This window comes from Chelonia mydas, chromosome 15 (assembly GCF_015237465.2).
Source record: "Chelonia mydas isolate rCheMyd1 chromosome 15, rCheMyd1.pri.v2, whole genome shotgun sequence".
Taxonomy (NCBI): domain Eukaryota; kingdom Metazoa; phylum Chordata; order Testudines; family Cheloniidae; genus Chelonia; species Chelonia mydas.
The window spans coordinates 24,733,598-24,747,767 of NC_057856.1; the positions used below are offsets into that span (position 1 = coordinate 24,733,598).

At 40.1% G+C, this 14,170-nt stretch overlaps 1 protein-coding gene across 1 annotated transcript in view; it reads right to left on the reverse strand.

The window, feature by feature from the left end:
* DNAH10 (dynein axonemal heavy chain 10) overlaps positions 1–14,170 on the reverse strand; it is a 98,126-nt gene that overhangs the window by 2,462 nt on the left and 81,494 nt on the right. Inside the window, exons 64-78 of the mRNA XM_037878565.2 lie at positions 13,275–13,504; positions 11,908–12,181; positions 11,277–11,381; positions 10,446–10,600; positions 9,282–9,436; positions 7,159–7,342; positions 6,004–6,204; positions 4,699–4,908; positions 4,223–4,318; positions 3,351–3,522; positions 2,871–3,002; positions 2,375–2,586; positions 2,114–2,281; positions 1,578–1,758; positions 172–317 (exon numbers count right to left, since the gene is read on the reverse strand). Coding sequence (XP_037734493.1) covers positions 172–317; positions 1,578–1,758; positions 2,114–2,281; positions 2,375–2,586; positions 2,871–3,002; positions 3,351–3,522; positions 4,223–4,318; positions 4,699–4,908; positions 6,004–6,204; positions 7,159–7,342; positions 9,282–9,436; positions 10,446–10,600; positions 11,277–11,381; positions 11,908–12,181; positions 13,275–13,504 — 2,621 coding nt within the window. The remainder of the gene's footprint in view (positions 1–171; positions 318–1,577; positions 1,759–2,113; positions 2,282–2,374; positions 2,587–2,870; positions 3,003–3,350; positions 3,523–4,222; positions 4,319–4,698; positions 4,909–6,003; positions 6,205–7,158; positions 7,343–9,281; positions 9,437–10,445; positions 10,601–11,276; positions 11,382–11,907; positions 12,182–13,274; positions 13,505–14,170) is intronic.

The following is a 14,170-nucleotide window of genomic DNA, read 5'->3' on the forward strand; positions in this document are numbered from 1 at the left end:
ACTAACAGCAGAGAAATCTAATTAAGGAAGACAAAAAATTATGCCTTGTGTATTTCAGACACAGTCATCTCTAAACCAATTTTGTTGTTAAAACGATCACATCGGTATGTGCTCTGCCTGTGGTAATAGGAAAGAGCCTGTCAGTCTGTCCTTGAGGGAAGATATTCATACCTGTAGTTTGAGCCGATGTGATTCGATAGGAATTATCTTTAGAATAGGTAAATCTACCGTCAAGACTTTGGGCTTGCTTCGGGCAAGACAGCAATTCTCAATGTCCCAGTCTGCTCCTTCCAGATATAGACCGGAAACAAAGCATCCTGCAGCAAGTAGAAAAGCAACATCTTGTAAATGAATCCATTTAAAAAGGATTCTTTTTTTGTAAGGCTCATTCTCTCTGGACTAGCCAGACCTTGTTACTATGGGTTTACAGCAACCTCAGCGCATTGAAATACTGTAAATGACTCCTGTGTTTACTTATTATGAATCAGGCACAAGCCAATTTCATGCAGTTTTTAAAATTAAAAATACCTTTAATTACACTATCTAGGCTAAACGTTTTTAAAGGAGCTCAATCTTAAGAGCTACATTTGCAAAGGCACTTAGGTTCCAAAATCCCAGATTCACTAAACCCTTGCTCAGCTGCTTGCCTAAACTCACTCAGTGCCCAAGATTTTCCTGTAAAAGTGCCTGTTTCCACCCCTGGGCCCATGCATTGCTGTGTCCCTCTAGGTGTCCACATGCCTAAGCCCCCATATGAGCCAGAAAATCCACTGATCTTGCCTGCAGGGCCTGAGCTAGGCAAGCTCAGAGGCTACCTAATGCCACACACCATGGGGGGGAGGAGGATCTGCCTCATAAGTTGTAGCCCAGTGATTAGGATACTCAGCTGGGATATGAGAGACCCCCCTGACTTCAAGTCAAGTTAACAGCTGCCCCTGCCCCACCCTGGGAGAAGGGATTTGACCAGAGATCTGCCACCTCTCAGATGAGTGCCCTAACCAGTGAGCTAGTCCAGTGTGGGAGTCCCTCAGTTGCTCCTGTCGAAGCAGTTCCACTACATATAAATAATGAAAGAGGCAAAATGGGCCAAAGTATATGAGCCTGGTAGGTAAGGCACTCACCTGAAAGACCCAGGAAAATTGGAACAACCCAGTGACATTGCTCAGGGGTGTGAAAAATCCATGCCCCTCAGTACTGTTGTTAAGCTGACCTAAGTCCCCAGGCAGACAGTGATAGGTTGACACAAAAATTCTTCCATTCCCTAGCTACCACCTCTCGGAGGCAGATTTACTCCAGTGCCAGGAGAACCTCTCCCTTTGCTGTAGTGTCCACAGTGAAGCACTACAGCAGTGTAGCTGTAGCATTTTAAATATGGACAGAGCCTAACTCCCATTCCTGCTGAATACCTTGGCATCAGTTCCTTCCATGAATGGTCCTGCGTGACAAACAACTCCGAGTTCTTGGCTGCAAAGGTGTAAGTTAAAACAAACTTACACTCATTACCTTTGTAAAATGGCCATTGTGTTTGCAGCCTAATTAACAACCGCTTTCTCAAACTCTGCACTGGAAAGTGCTACCTTGCCCAGGGCGCTCGGTGACTTCCTCTGCAGTACCATACTGGGTCACTTGTGTGTACAGGGTGGAGCGATCCAGTGGCCAGCCATTTTTCCTACAGGTGGCTTGAACAAGAGCTGTGAGATAAGACTCGGGAATCTGTAGTCCTGAGAGCCACATAACATTTGGTTCGCCCTCATTAACCTGGAATCAATCACAAGAGAGACCTCTTTCAATTCCGAACTGCTCCGTCTCATGAGGGACCTGCCTGCTCCTCGTTCAAAACCAGGGGGTTCAGTGCTAAGCCCTGCAACTGTCACTCAGTTTAAGTGGAAGCTGCAGGTATGAAGCATCTCTAAAGACTGGCCAAGGAGCCCTATTTGATCAGCCCACTGCAAGGGTTCAGTAATGCTGTATGCGGTGTCACTGCTGTAACGGAATGGGTTCGTTTCAAACAGCTTTTAGTGACAGCATTAGGTGTTGAATCCTACAGACGGACTCTAATTTGGGCAGTAAATAATGCAGATACAGCAGAGGGTTTCTCTGTTCTCTTACTCACCCAGGACGTGTACTGGTTATACCTATTCCTAAAGTAAATCATCCAATTTCCAAGTGTTTTTAGCGTGTCAGCTGCCAGCTTTCTCCAGATGCTCGGGATCTGTCCATTAAAGAGAGCCCGAGCCACTTCATCCAGTTCACTGCTCATTCCAACTTCCCCAGCCAAGGCCTGGGGAGAGAATTTGCAGAGACAGAACTTAAGAATTTCAAAGCCCAACAGATTTAAATGAGGAGGATTCCCTTTGAAACTGAATATTCTTACTCTTTGTAGTTCAGCCAGGGATCTGGACATACGAATGATCAGTTTGTTAAACCGTTCCAATTCCTGCAATAGCACGACTGTTGTTGGTGAAATTTCTATTCCAAAAGTCTTTCTTATCTGGTCAAGATCAAATATTTGAGGCATCTTGTTTTCTATGTCCTTTGCAACCTGTCCAATATATTCATCTCGACCAATTCCACTGCCAGATTCCCCTGTAATTAGAACAGTTTAGCGAGCGCTAAATAACTTTTATGTTTTCTATTAGTCTAAATTCAAACATTTCCTATAGATTTTTAATACTAGCGGATTCTTGTTCCTCTCCTGCAACATCTTGCACATGGGCACCCTGCTGTGCCCACATGGAGCCATGCTGAAGTCAATGGCCATGTAAACACAACAGGCTGCCCATGTGCAAGAAGTTACAAGACCAAGGTCTTAGGCATTCATGATTTACTTTTTGTTTGCAAGAACTGTATTCTAGGTGACAGAATCATACCTGTTTGAGGTTGCAGCTCAAGAAGATGAGACCACATATCTCGAGCAGCTTGTGTATAGTATCCGATTTCGGCATTGGGATGAAGACCAAACACCTCTGGGGTATTAGCAAGTGGTAGAGACTCTAGCTCCTCTATAACACAAAAATACATGAGGCTTATCCAAATGCAGTGTATTAAGATACAGCTACCAGATCTACTTGTGTCAAGGGTGTTTAATGTTTAAAAAGTAAAGAATGTATTAAAATTGTAAACTAAAGATTTTATAAAGAGAAGTGTGATGAGCTGACCACTAGACGCTTGCAGATTTACACACGTCTGGCCTTATTAACCAAGGGAACAAAAGCATTTCAGTCAGTGCACACAGTGGATGGCTGAAGTTTGAGACAGCCCTTATATAACAACAGAAATACAGAAAGGAAAACAGATTGTAGGTAGAATTTTTAAATACTAACTTGTCTGGAAGGAAATGCATTTCTTACCAACAAACTCATCCTTTGAGTTCCCTGCTGGGATTTTATAATCAACCTCTTCATTTTTATAAAAATGGAATGGTTGAAATGTGTCAAATATGAAATCCCCTAAGTACTCATCCATATATATGGTCAGAATGCGACGATCAAAGCTGTCAATTGCACGCCCACCGTACATGACCTAGAAATTAGTGAAACTATTTTATATAACATGCTTACTTGCAACAAGTAGATTTTAAAACTTTTGGAAACATCAAAGTATGTTTGGCTGTTGCATACTGCCCCTCCAGGAGGAAACCCTGTGCTTCTCTGGTAACACCTCCTTATGGGGCAAAAGCATGAAGTGCTTGGACACTAGGGGGAGTCTAGAGATGGCTGCCAGATTGTGAAGACCATGGCAGAGCTGGTCCTCTCAAGCTTGATTACTTCAGGGACCACAAAGGGTCAAGAGCTCACTAAGATGCAAAATTTCAGTTTCTTCTGCCGCTTTACTGAAATATGCAGTGTGTAGCGAGAGCTCTGAAATGTTGTAACAGGAGCTTTGTAAATATCCCTTCGTATAGTTCACACTCCAGCACAGGCCTATTGTAATGATAATTCTTTGCAGTTATTCTGTGTAGTGCTTTTCATCAAAGGATCCCAAGGGCTTTCTAATCAAGAATTAATTAAGAATCCCAGCTTCTCCGTGGTGTAGGTAAATGTTATGTCCCTATTTCACTGAGACAAAGAGACTTACTCAGGGCCATACAGCAATTACTTGAAAGAACCAGGAAAGAATCTTAGCCCACTTTGCTTGAAGATAAGATTGATCTTTTTGCAAGTGCTGTCCTTATTTACATGATTTCATTTTACCATCAGAGCTATTTAACAATCAGATTTACCTCTCCAATGAGATACTTGAGACTGCCCCATGGGATTTTGTCATCATTTTGCTGGTAGGCTTTGGTCAAGTATGTATTCAGGATTTCCATGCACACCTAATAACAGTTATTACAACATGTTGGATGAGAAGAGTCACAAATTTGTCAGACAAGGATACAGACATTTAGTTTTCACAAAATTCTAATTCGTACATTAATCATCATGTCTTCCTCAAAAGAAAATGAAAAATAAATCTCACAACAAACAGCCAGCAGGGGGCAAAATGTAAAGAGGCTGGATCAGGAACCTGACTTGTTATTCTCAGCAATCCTGATACTGGCTAAAAGTAACTTTATAGACTCAGGGGTCTACAGGGTCTGTGATGACAGGGAAAGGAGGAACACTAACTTACTTGTGAAAAGGAAGATGGACAGACAGAGCATATTTGCAAAGGTAACCTGTGCAAACTCAAGGGCCATTAGCTTTAGCTTCTTACCTGGAAATCAGATTCATTAAAATCATATGGTACATTCCAGCCAATCTTCCCAAACTTCCTTCTCTCCTGAACCACTGCATGGAAAAATGCTAAGACATAGACCAGTGATTTAAATGCGCCATGGGGGCATTGCTCAAGGGCTTCATGGGGAATTTTGAAGTAGGTGGCTCTCATATTTAGTTTCAGCCCATTCGGTGGTTCTGTTACAACCTAGCAAAAGAAAAAAAACCTCTCAATTAGCTGGCAAACTATTAAAGTTATGAACTTTATATTTTTAGTATGAAGCAAAAGTGTAAAGAGCAGTTATATAACAACAGTAATACTTTATTAAGTATACTTAATTATATTTTGAAATCAATTTCAAATATTTTGAATTACACATTTTAATTATGTTGCTTTACATCATCCTTCTGAGAAAGGTAAGGCTTATTAACCCTATTTTGCAGATGGTGAAACTGAGGCACAGCCAACTTCTTAGCTTGATTTTCAAATGTCACAAAAGCGCTAATTTGTGCTTGCAACGGTCACAGCTGTGCTCACAGATTGGGTATTTGTAGTCTTAAATGGAAGATATACACATAACTATTTTTTGCAGATCTGGGATTAAGCACTGCCGGTGGTGAATATTTTAAAGATGTCATTGATACACTAAAATACATATCTGAATCAATGACTAATTGTCACTCTGCTGCATTAACATCTGTCAGATAAAAATGATAATTGTCACAGCAATGATTTACAACCACAGAAATAGTCACCACAAAAAAGAAGATTAGTACAGCATCTCTGGCTCGCCATTTATAAATAATCAGCTCATCTTGCTTGTGATAAATGCTTCAGCCTTATGTAGCAGCTGGAAACAACTGTCCTATAAGAACATTTGCCCTATTGACACTGTTGCTCAGCTAGACACAGACCTTGGCTCTACATTTTCAGCATTAGAGAAATGACAGGAGGTGTAGCTGGGTATTTCTAACCCACTCATCACCGTGGTGTTTGGATCTAAAGGGCATTTACAAGTTCACTTTTACTGATGGATTGATTAAGAAGTATGTGCCTAAGGGTAGTATCAGATGAACACTTCTATTAAACTTATTTCACATCAGTGAAACCTCACCTGCTGGAAAACCAGAGGATGACAATAGGATCTTGCTTACAAAGAAAAAAGACAGCATTTAGGGCCCAATCCTGCATGCAGGCCACACTCCCACCAAGGTCAATCAGTTTTGCCTGAATAAGAGTGGCATGGCATGCGTAAGAGTGGTGTGTCATGCCCTCTGCTGGTGTTTCATCCCTGTACTGTACCTTTAAAGACTTCTGAAGTATTCCAATGGGAAAGCCCTGAGTAGGGTCAGTAGTCAGCCACAGGCGGAAGTCTGGATGAGGTTTAGTAATTCTCTCCAATGCTTTCTCCAAATCAATCAGCCATTTCACCAAAAGATGACAGTTCTGCAACATTAACCACTGTCCACGAGCCACTGCATTCTCCAGCAACTGCAGTGCAACCTGTGTCAATGAGATGGAAATAGCTGCCTATGAGTAAAGCTTGCTTTGACCCTGAAAGTGCAGGGATTCTGAATGGTTTAGTGCCTCCAACTGCTTCCTCATAGCAAGAAAACAGAGCATTTTCTTTCTTTCTTTTGAAGCAGAATTCTCTTGGCACACTCTGAGGGAAACAAAAATGTCCAATTAAGCCATTGTTCCAATTCGCAGAGCCTCCCAGGAATACCTTGTGCTGGGAGAGATACTCTTCTATTTCATTAATTGCTTTAAAAATAAAAACAGCACAAAGCTTTCAAACACTTGAAAACAGTAATGAAGTAAGCTTAGGTCATTAGAGTGCAGTTTTCAAAAGAGCTTAGTATTGGTCTAACTCAGCTCTCACTGACACCAATGGGAGCTTTGCCACTGATTTCAAATGATAACAGAGTAGCCAAATGCTGAGTGTTTTTGAAAATCCCCCAGCCATGCTAGAGCAGGGAAACAAGCGCAGGTACAAACAGAGCACAGATGAGGGTCTTTTTGCTTGCAAATACCAATATGCAGTGATGACATTCCCTACATTCATATCAAGCGATGGAGCGGCAGGGACATTGACTGAAATCTGACAGCCTGCATATCTGCATCTTTTCAACCTCAACAATTTTTTTGGTACAGGTGAGGAAGCAATTCTGAACCTGTCTTGACTCAAACAGCAAATTAACTGACCAGACAAATGTCTGCTCTCATTTTACAGGAAGTGATTGCTTCTAGGGTGGTAATCTGTATGCCAGTTCCCACCCAGATTGCTTTGTTTTTAATACACAGAGTATGGCTTTCCCAAAAGCAGGGGGTTGTTGGGACAGATGCCTGGACAGACCCGTAATGTCAGAAATGAGATCTGCAGCAGTCACAAAATAATGTACTGAAGGCAGCACACACACCATCCCACTGAACTGTGCTTTGTCACAACAAAGATACCTTTTCTTGTCCTTGTCCCATGGCGAGGAACTTGAGTCGATTCCCTCCAAAGCCCGTCCGATCAGCCAGTTTCATGAGGTCACTGGCAGGGTCAGAGCCAGGACTTAGGATAAAAACAATGGGCGAGTTAGGTGTGCTCTGCTCGAAGATAGCTTCAAAGCTGATCACAGGAGGCTGAACATATCTGGGGGGTTGGGGAGAAGTACAATAAATTGGTACACTAATTTGCACAAAATATTTAAAATGCCATCTGTTAGGAGAGTTAAATGGGACAAAGGGCTATTAATCTCAGTTACCTGTTTAGGCAAATTATGGAAATACTCACATGAACGGAAATTAATGATAATACTTTGCTGCAGTCCCTTCAGTTCAAAGGATCTCAAAGTTCAGTACAAATTTAGGGGCTGAACCTGCAAACCCATCATCCAATGCAGAGTTTGCCTCACATGCAATCTATGGGACTATATGTAGGAGGAGTGAGACTGCGGGATTGAGCCCTTTAACTGAAACACTTACTATATCTATGGATCACATCACACATGACTGAAGTACAGCCACCTGTGGTGTGGAATTTGGCAGTTATTTAACCGCACACAGAAACAGTATGTGTCTTAGGACAAGATGGTAAGTGGAATACTGTGTTCAGCTGAAACCATGGGGAGAATTTACAGAGAACGAACATCACTACTGAAGCTGGAAATTGGCTCAGACAAAGGGTTAACACTGGACCTAATGAAAAGTGCGGCATGATCCTTAATCATCAAAGAGATACACCGTCAGTGCTGGGTACTATACCCGAGTCTTGTAAACATTACAACCAGAGCTGGTCAGAAAATAGAATTTCTATTCTGTAAGAAATTCCAATATTCCAAAAATCTGTTTTCATTCTGAAACCAAACAAAAAGTCAGAATTTCCTGCAGAATAAAATATTTTAAAATTTTTGATATGGGGGTCAATGAAATGTTTCATTGTGTTAAAACAATATAATATAAATAATAATATACATATACTCTTACAGTAAAATTATTATAAAAATGAAATTAATCAAAATGATAAATTTGAAGCAAAATATTTTTACCTTTATAAAAACAAAATGTGTCAACATCATCAAAACAAACCAAGAAACTCCAAGCGATTTGTTTTAACTCCCCCCCCCCCCCCCCCCGCTCCAAATTTTGTCAAAATTGACACATTCCTATCAAAGGTTCTGATAAAGCTGCATTTTGTGACAGAAAACTGTTCCATCAAATTTTTTTCAAGCAGGTCTAATTATAACTGATCTCAGCCCATTTTATGTATACTTTTAATGGCAAGGAATTTTTAAAACTTCTATTGACGCTTTTCTTGTTAAATCTACTGATGTCACATACATCGTGCACTGTATATATGGGAAGTACAGATGTTCAAAATAATGATACTTGTCAGTTTAGGGGGGGTACGGTGTTTTAGTGGGAGGAAGAGCGAATGGCAAAGATTTGCATAATGAGAGGGACAGCTAATTTCTGGTAAAGTGAAATGAGCAAAGGGCTAACATCTTCAGGTAGAGTAGCTAGGGGTTATCACACTGCCCCTAAAACAGCTGCAGCTCCAAAAATGCTTATGTCCTCGAAGTTATAAATACCAGCTAAAATAGGACACTTGCAATTCTTGAAAAATAAAATCCATCCAGTCTGATACAGAACCTTTAACTATGCATTAAGAGGCTAAATGAAAGGAGAAATGTACATGGATATGCACTAGAATTAGCTGAGGAAGGCTCTGGAGAAAAGCAGGGGATCATCAGTTACTCCTTTGCTCTCCTGTGAGCAAATCTTCCCCACATGTATTTACCTCAGTAAGGAAGCACTGGACAAGAGACCTTTTGTATACTTTTTTCCCCACTTTACACTGATTTTTCAATTAATTACCACCTGCTTTTTGTTTACTTTTCAAAGCTCTCAAGTCAAAAAAGCTTGTGAGAATCTAACACAATTCATTTTGCATTCACATTTAGGTTTGTGTCTATGAAATATCAATCTCCAGTAAATGCTTAGCAATTGATTCAGGTTACCTCCGACTTTCTTTGGTTCTTTTAAAACTTAGAAAGATTCTGGATAAAAAAAAACGTATGACAGCAACTTACTTCTCATCCATTGTCAGAGTAACGTAGTCAGTTACTGCCCGATATATGCGGTCTACTCGGAAACAACGTAAAAGCAGCAGCTTCTGAAAATGTGTGAGACTATTTTGGTATTGCATGGGAAATGGTGATTGTTCCAGGGCATCCAGATCATACCACTGAGAAAGGAAATACAGTAGAGAACATGAGTTGATCAGATGGATAAATCAACCAAGTTTATTAGGAAAGATAAAGTCAATCTGATAACAGGACTGCAACAAGAGATACAGACATGGGGAAACAGAGAAGAATCAGAGAAAACTGAAACTAGAAAAGAGAAACTAGAAAAAAATACTAAATAAATGCCAAAAATCAACTTTTTCAGTATAAAACATGTCTATCCAATGCCATTGTCATACTTTCATTTTATGGTAATTCTCATAAGATACAACTAAATGAGGTCACAAGCTCAAGACAATAATGGATGGTCTAGAGAAGGTGAATCGGAGATTCCTATTTACTTTCCCGCATAATGCAAGAACAAATGGACATTCAATGAAATTGAAAGGCAGCAAATTTAAAACTGGTAAAAGGGAATACTTTTTTATACAACATGTAACTACTCTGTGGAACTCACTCCCACAAGATGATAAAAGTTAATAATTTAATAGGATTTAAAAAATGATTAGAGGTGAAATCCTGACTCTACTGAAGCCAATGGCAAAACTGTCATTGACTTCATTGGGGCAGGGATCTCATGTTAGACATTTAACTGGAAAACAAGAACATCCACAGTTACATAAGATAAGATGTTTTAAAACATTTAAAACCCTCATGCTTCAAGACATAAGCCAGTCACAAACTGCTCAGGGTCAGGAAGAAAGTTCCCCAGGTGTAGGTTAGTCCAGATTTTTCATTATCAGTTTCTTGAACCTTCCCCAGAAGGATCTGGTACTGGCCAGTGTTGGAGACAGAACAGCAGACTAAATGGCTGACTGGTCTGACTATGGCCATTTCCATGTTTCTATGTAGATCATGCAATTACCCCACAGCTTCTAAAGAAACATCCAGTCAGGGAATTAAAGGGAAAAGCCAGTGATCGCTCAAACATTTTTAACAAGTTGGATCATGTTTGAACATTTAATTGGAGAGGGAGGGAATAGAAACTAGACTAAGAAAATCACTTACTTCTTTCCATACTTCAAGATTTTTTTCCACGTCATCTGGAAGAGACCCAAACTCCTCAGGAAATAGTTCAGATAGGCGAATTATGTCCTCCCAGCCTTGATCCAAAAGCCAAGTACACGGTTTCTTTCGTGTACTCTTCTCCAGGGAAATATTGCCTAGTCACAATTCAGAAAACTAAATAAATATCACTATCATAAAAGGGAGCGCGCTGACTTTTAATTAGTCTGCTGGAGAAACAGTTACTACTTTGCAAGTATTTGCATGCCAAGTTTGTATTTTTGACACTATTTATGCATTTAACTAAAGATGGACTCTTGGTGTAAAATCCTGGCCCCTCTGAAGTCAATGGGAGCTTTGTCATTGACTTCACTGGAGTCAGAATTTCACTGTTGGCCTTTCTGCCATCAAACAAGCTGGAAACAAATGCAAGGGACCACATCCTCTACTGGTGTAAACGAGCCTAGGCCTATTGAATTAAACTAAGCTATGCCAATTTACATCAGCTGAGGATCCACTGTGTCAGTTACAACGTGCTATAACCCATTAATAGAAGTAGGTAAACTACTAATTTGTCTTTAGTTGAACATATGCCAGGTATTTTTGTTGAACATCTATTTTAAAATATTCCTCGGGGCTCAGGCTCAGCATGCTAAATTTTAGGATCTATATGACTTAGGAGCCCACGTCCCATTGAAAGTAAATGGGACTTAGGTGCTTATGGAAATTTTACTAAGGAGCTAACTTTGATAGTCAAATATATGTAGTCAAAAATCTTGATTTTAATTCTGGAAGAGCATATAACTACTAGAAGGTACTAAGTATCCAAGTTACCTTTTAAAAAGAAGTCCAGTTCTTCTTGTGGGACTCTACCATCAGCTTGTTCTATTTTGATAGTCATATTAAAGGAAAATAATAACTTGTGTCTCTCAAACAAGCCTGAAATAAGAACATAATATTCTCATCAGTCTGCTTCTTAAGAATTTGGGCTTGGGACAAATTTCAGATCCAGATCTTGACTCTGATCACCCCACAAAGTTCAAGGTGGTGAATTTTGGTTCAGCCCGCTGTAGAGATTTGAGCCTGCAACAACATTCACATCCAGATCTAGCTTCAGATTCCAAACGATCTCCCCTCCAAAGCTCAGAGAGGTTGAGATCAATCTTTCTGGTTTGGAACCACTGCTATTTGTAACTGATTGTTTATTAAAAGTAGAAGTACTTCTTAAATATCAAGGGGATGGAATACAGCACTTCCCTGCATCTCAGAGCAACCTTAACATGAGGGAAGAAGGGGTAGAGAATGCAGAAGCATTAGCAGCTAACAGAATATTTAGTGAATTCAATATTTGTTGAAATGCCTTTGACAGCACAAAATTACATTGCTTTGCACAGCTGACTGAAGGAATTCCCATTACAGTCATTCAAACATACAAAATGCCATCCCAGTGCTTAATCACACTAACCTGTGCAGCCATAGTTATATATGTTGAATGTCAATGTATCCATGATATTTTTTAGCCTCTTTGGAAGAATTGAGTTGGGCATGGATTTCCGAAGCGAAAACCCAAACACATCTAGGAAGGAGGCCAAGGAGTATTGATACATGGTGTTGACAAGGGCCATTTCAGATAAAACAAAGAACAAAATGGCGCCCCTCTTAGCAGCAGGTCGGTAGCCATCTCGCAGCTTGTCAATGTCCACTGCTGTCTTCTCAGCCAGTTTGAGTTTCTCTGATACCTAGCAAGTGAGAAATGTGGCTCCCAAGCATTAATTTTATCCATGTATAACTACTACACAGAACTACATGGTTAATGATATGCTGAGCTAATCTGTGGCTAAACAATATTGAAACAGCGTTTTGAAATACTATGAACAACCCTTCCAGGATTTAAAAATATATCAAGCAGTAAACAAGTATCAGCATTTATAAAAAATCATATGAACACTGGCAGGTGTGCCATCAAAAGCCAGTTGCTGCCACAGAACCAAGAACATTTCCTTGAAACAATCCCACATTGAATAGCTAAAAATTCAAGTAGCCTTTTTTAAAGAAAAAAATCATATTAATAAACATTCTTTTCCCTCTCCAAAAATGCTTTAGTTCAGTTTATTAAATTCCAGATGATAAAGTTGGAATATCTGTGATACAGAGCACTGTATGTTTGTAAGAAATACTGGAAAAGATTTACAAATTTCAGTGAACCTTCAGTTTTAATAAAACCATGCAAAGATTGTTTCAGAGTTGGAATAACATGTTACCAAAGATACAGAGATAGATACATGCTTTTTTTTTTTTTTAACTAAAAGATCCCTATTATGCGGAAGGTAGGCTTGCCATTTGTCTGATGGAATAAAATCCTCCCCATGGCACTGAAATATGTCATGATGTTACATCATGAATTCATGATCCAGATGAAGACCTTCTGACTCACCACCATCACATCAAGCAGAACATTGTAAAGTGATGGTGTTTCATAGGCCCAAGATTGACTTTGAGACTTCTGCACACTAAGGGATTTCCTCAGGAAATATCATGCTGTCTGGCCCCATACCTAAAGATAATATATTTCTGATTATGGATAAACATTCCTGGATCAAGTGGGCAACTCGGAGCAAACAAATTCTTAAAGAATTAAGATTTCTGTCTCTGGACACAAGTGCTAGACCTGTGCATGTATGGAGTTCTCATAGACAACTGCTCACCATGTAACTCTCAGCTCCTTTTCAACTTACATCCTAACTTAAGGAATAAAGGAGGATGAAACAAATCCCAAAGGAAAGACAGGGATTCCTACGTAGAACAACCATGAGATAAGGCTCTTATAGGTACCTCAGTAGCTTTGGCTTTTGTCTCCTCCAGGGTGTGCACCAAGTCCACATTATCCAACATGTTTCCTGTGGAAGTTGCCAGTTCCCGGAGGAGAGAATCTTCCAGATCTTTCAGCAAGTTTTTGTTCTCACTGGTTTCCTGGATGAGATGTTCTCTCTGCTCTTCTAGCTCTCTTCTTTCAAACCCCACAATAACACTGAGCAGCTGATCCTCAAGGCCTTTTAGTGTAACTATGGATGGAAAATGGAGAACCATGTCCTCAGCACAATCTTTCTTAAAACACAAGGTTAGCTTTCATACAGTTCCTTCAGGCTATATGATCTTACATAACTCTGTGCTGAAAAGACAGGTTTAGTTAACAGCATTGAGTTTTGTTCTTCTATATTGGTTCTCACCTGACACATCTAATAAGCAGCATGTAGTTTAGTTTCCTTTTAGACTAACAGCAGGAAGTGGAAAAATTTAACATTAAATCATAGAATCAGAGAATCATAGGATTGGAAGGGACCTCAAGAGGTCTTCAAGTCCAGTCCCCTGCCCTCAAGGTAGGACTCAGTATTATCAGAGGCTGAATATAAGGAGGAGTATAAACAATATAACATACATTATAGTATTATACATAGTTAACAGGCACTGCAAATTCCACTGCCAGAGAGCCAGGACATTTCTGTCTCCCTCTTCTGATGTGGTCAGAGGGCTAGCCATTATTTACAGCAGTTGTTCTCTGTTTTCTAACTCATCTAGGGCCAGATTTTGACCCCCTTACTGCTACTGAGAAGCAGCTTGCCCCATGAGATGTCAATGGGACTAGTGGAGAAAGGTGTCAGACAACATGAGTAAGGATGTCAGAATCTGCCTTTCACTCAGGCCAGACCTGGATTTGCGCAGATACACAA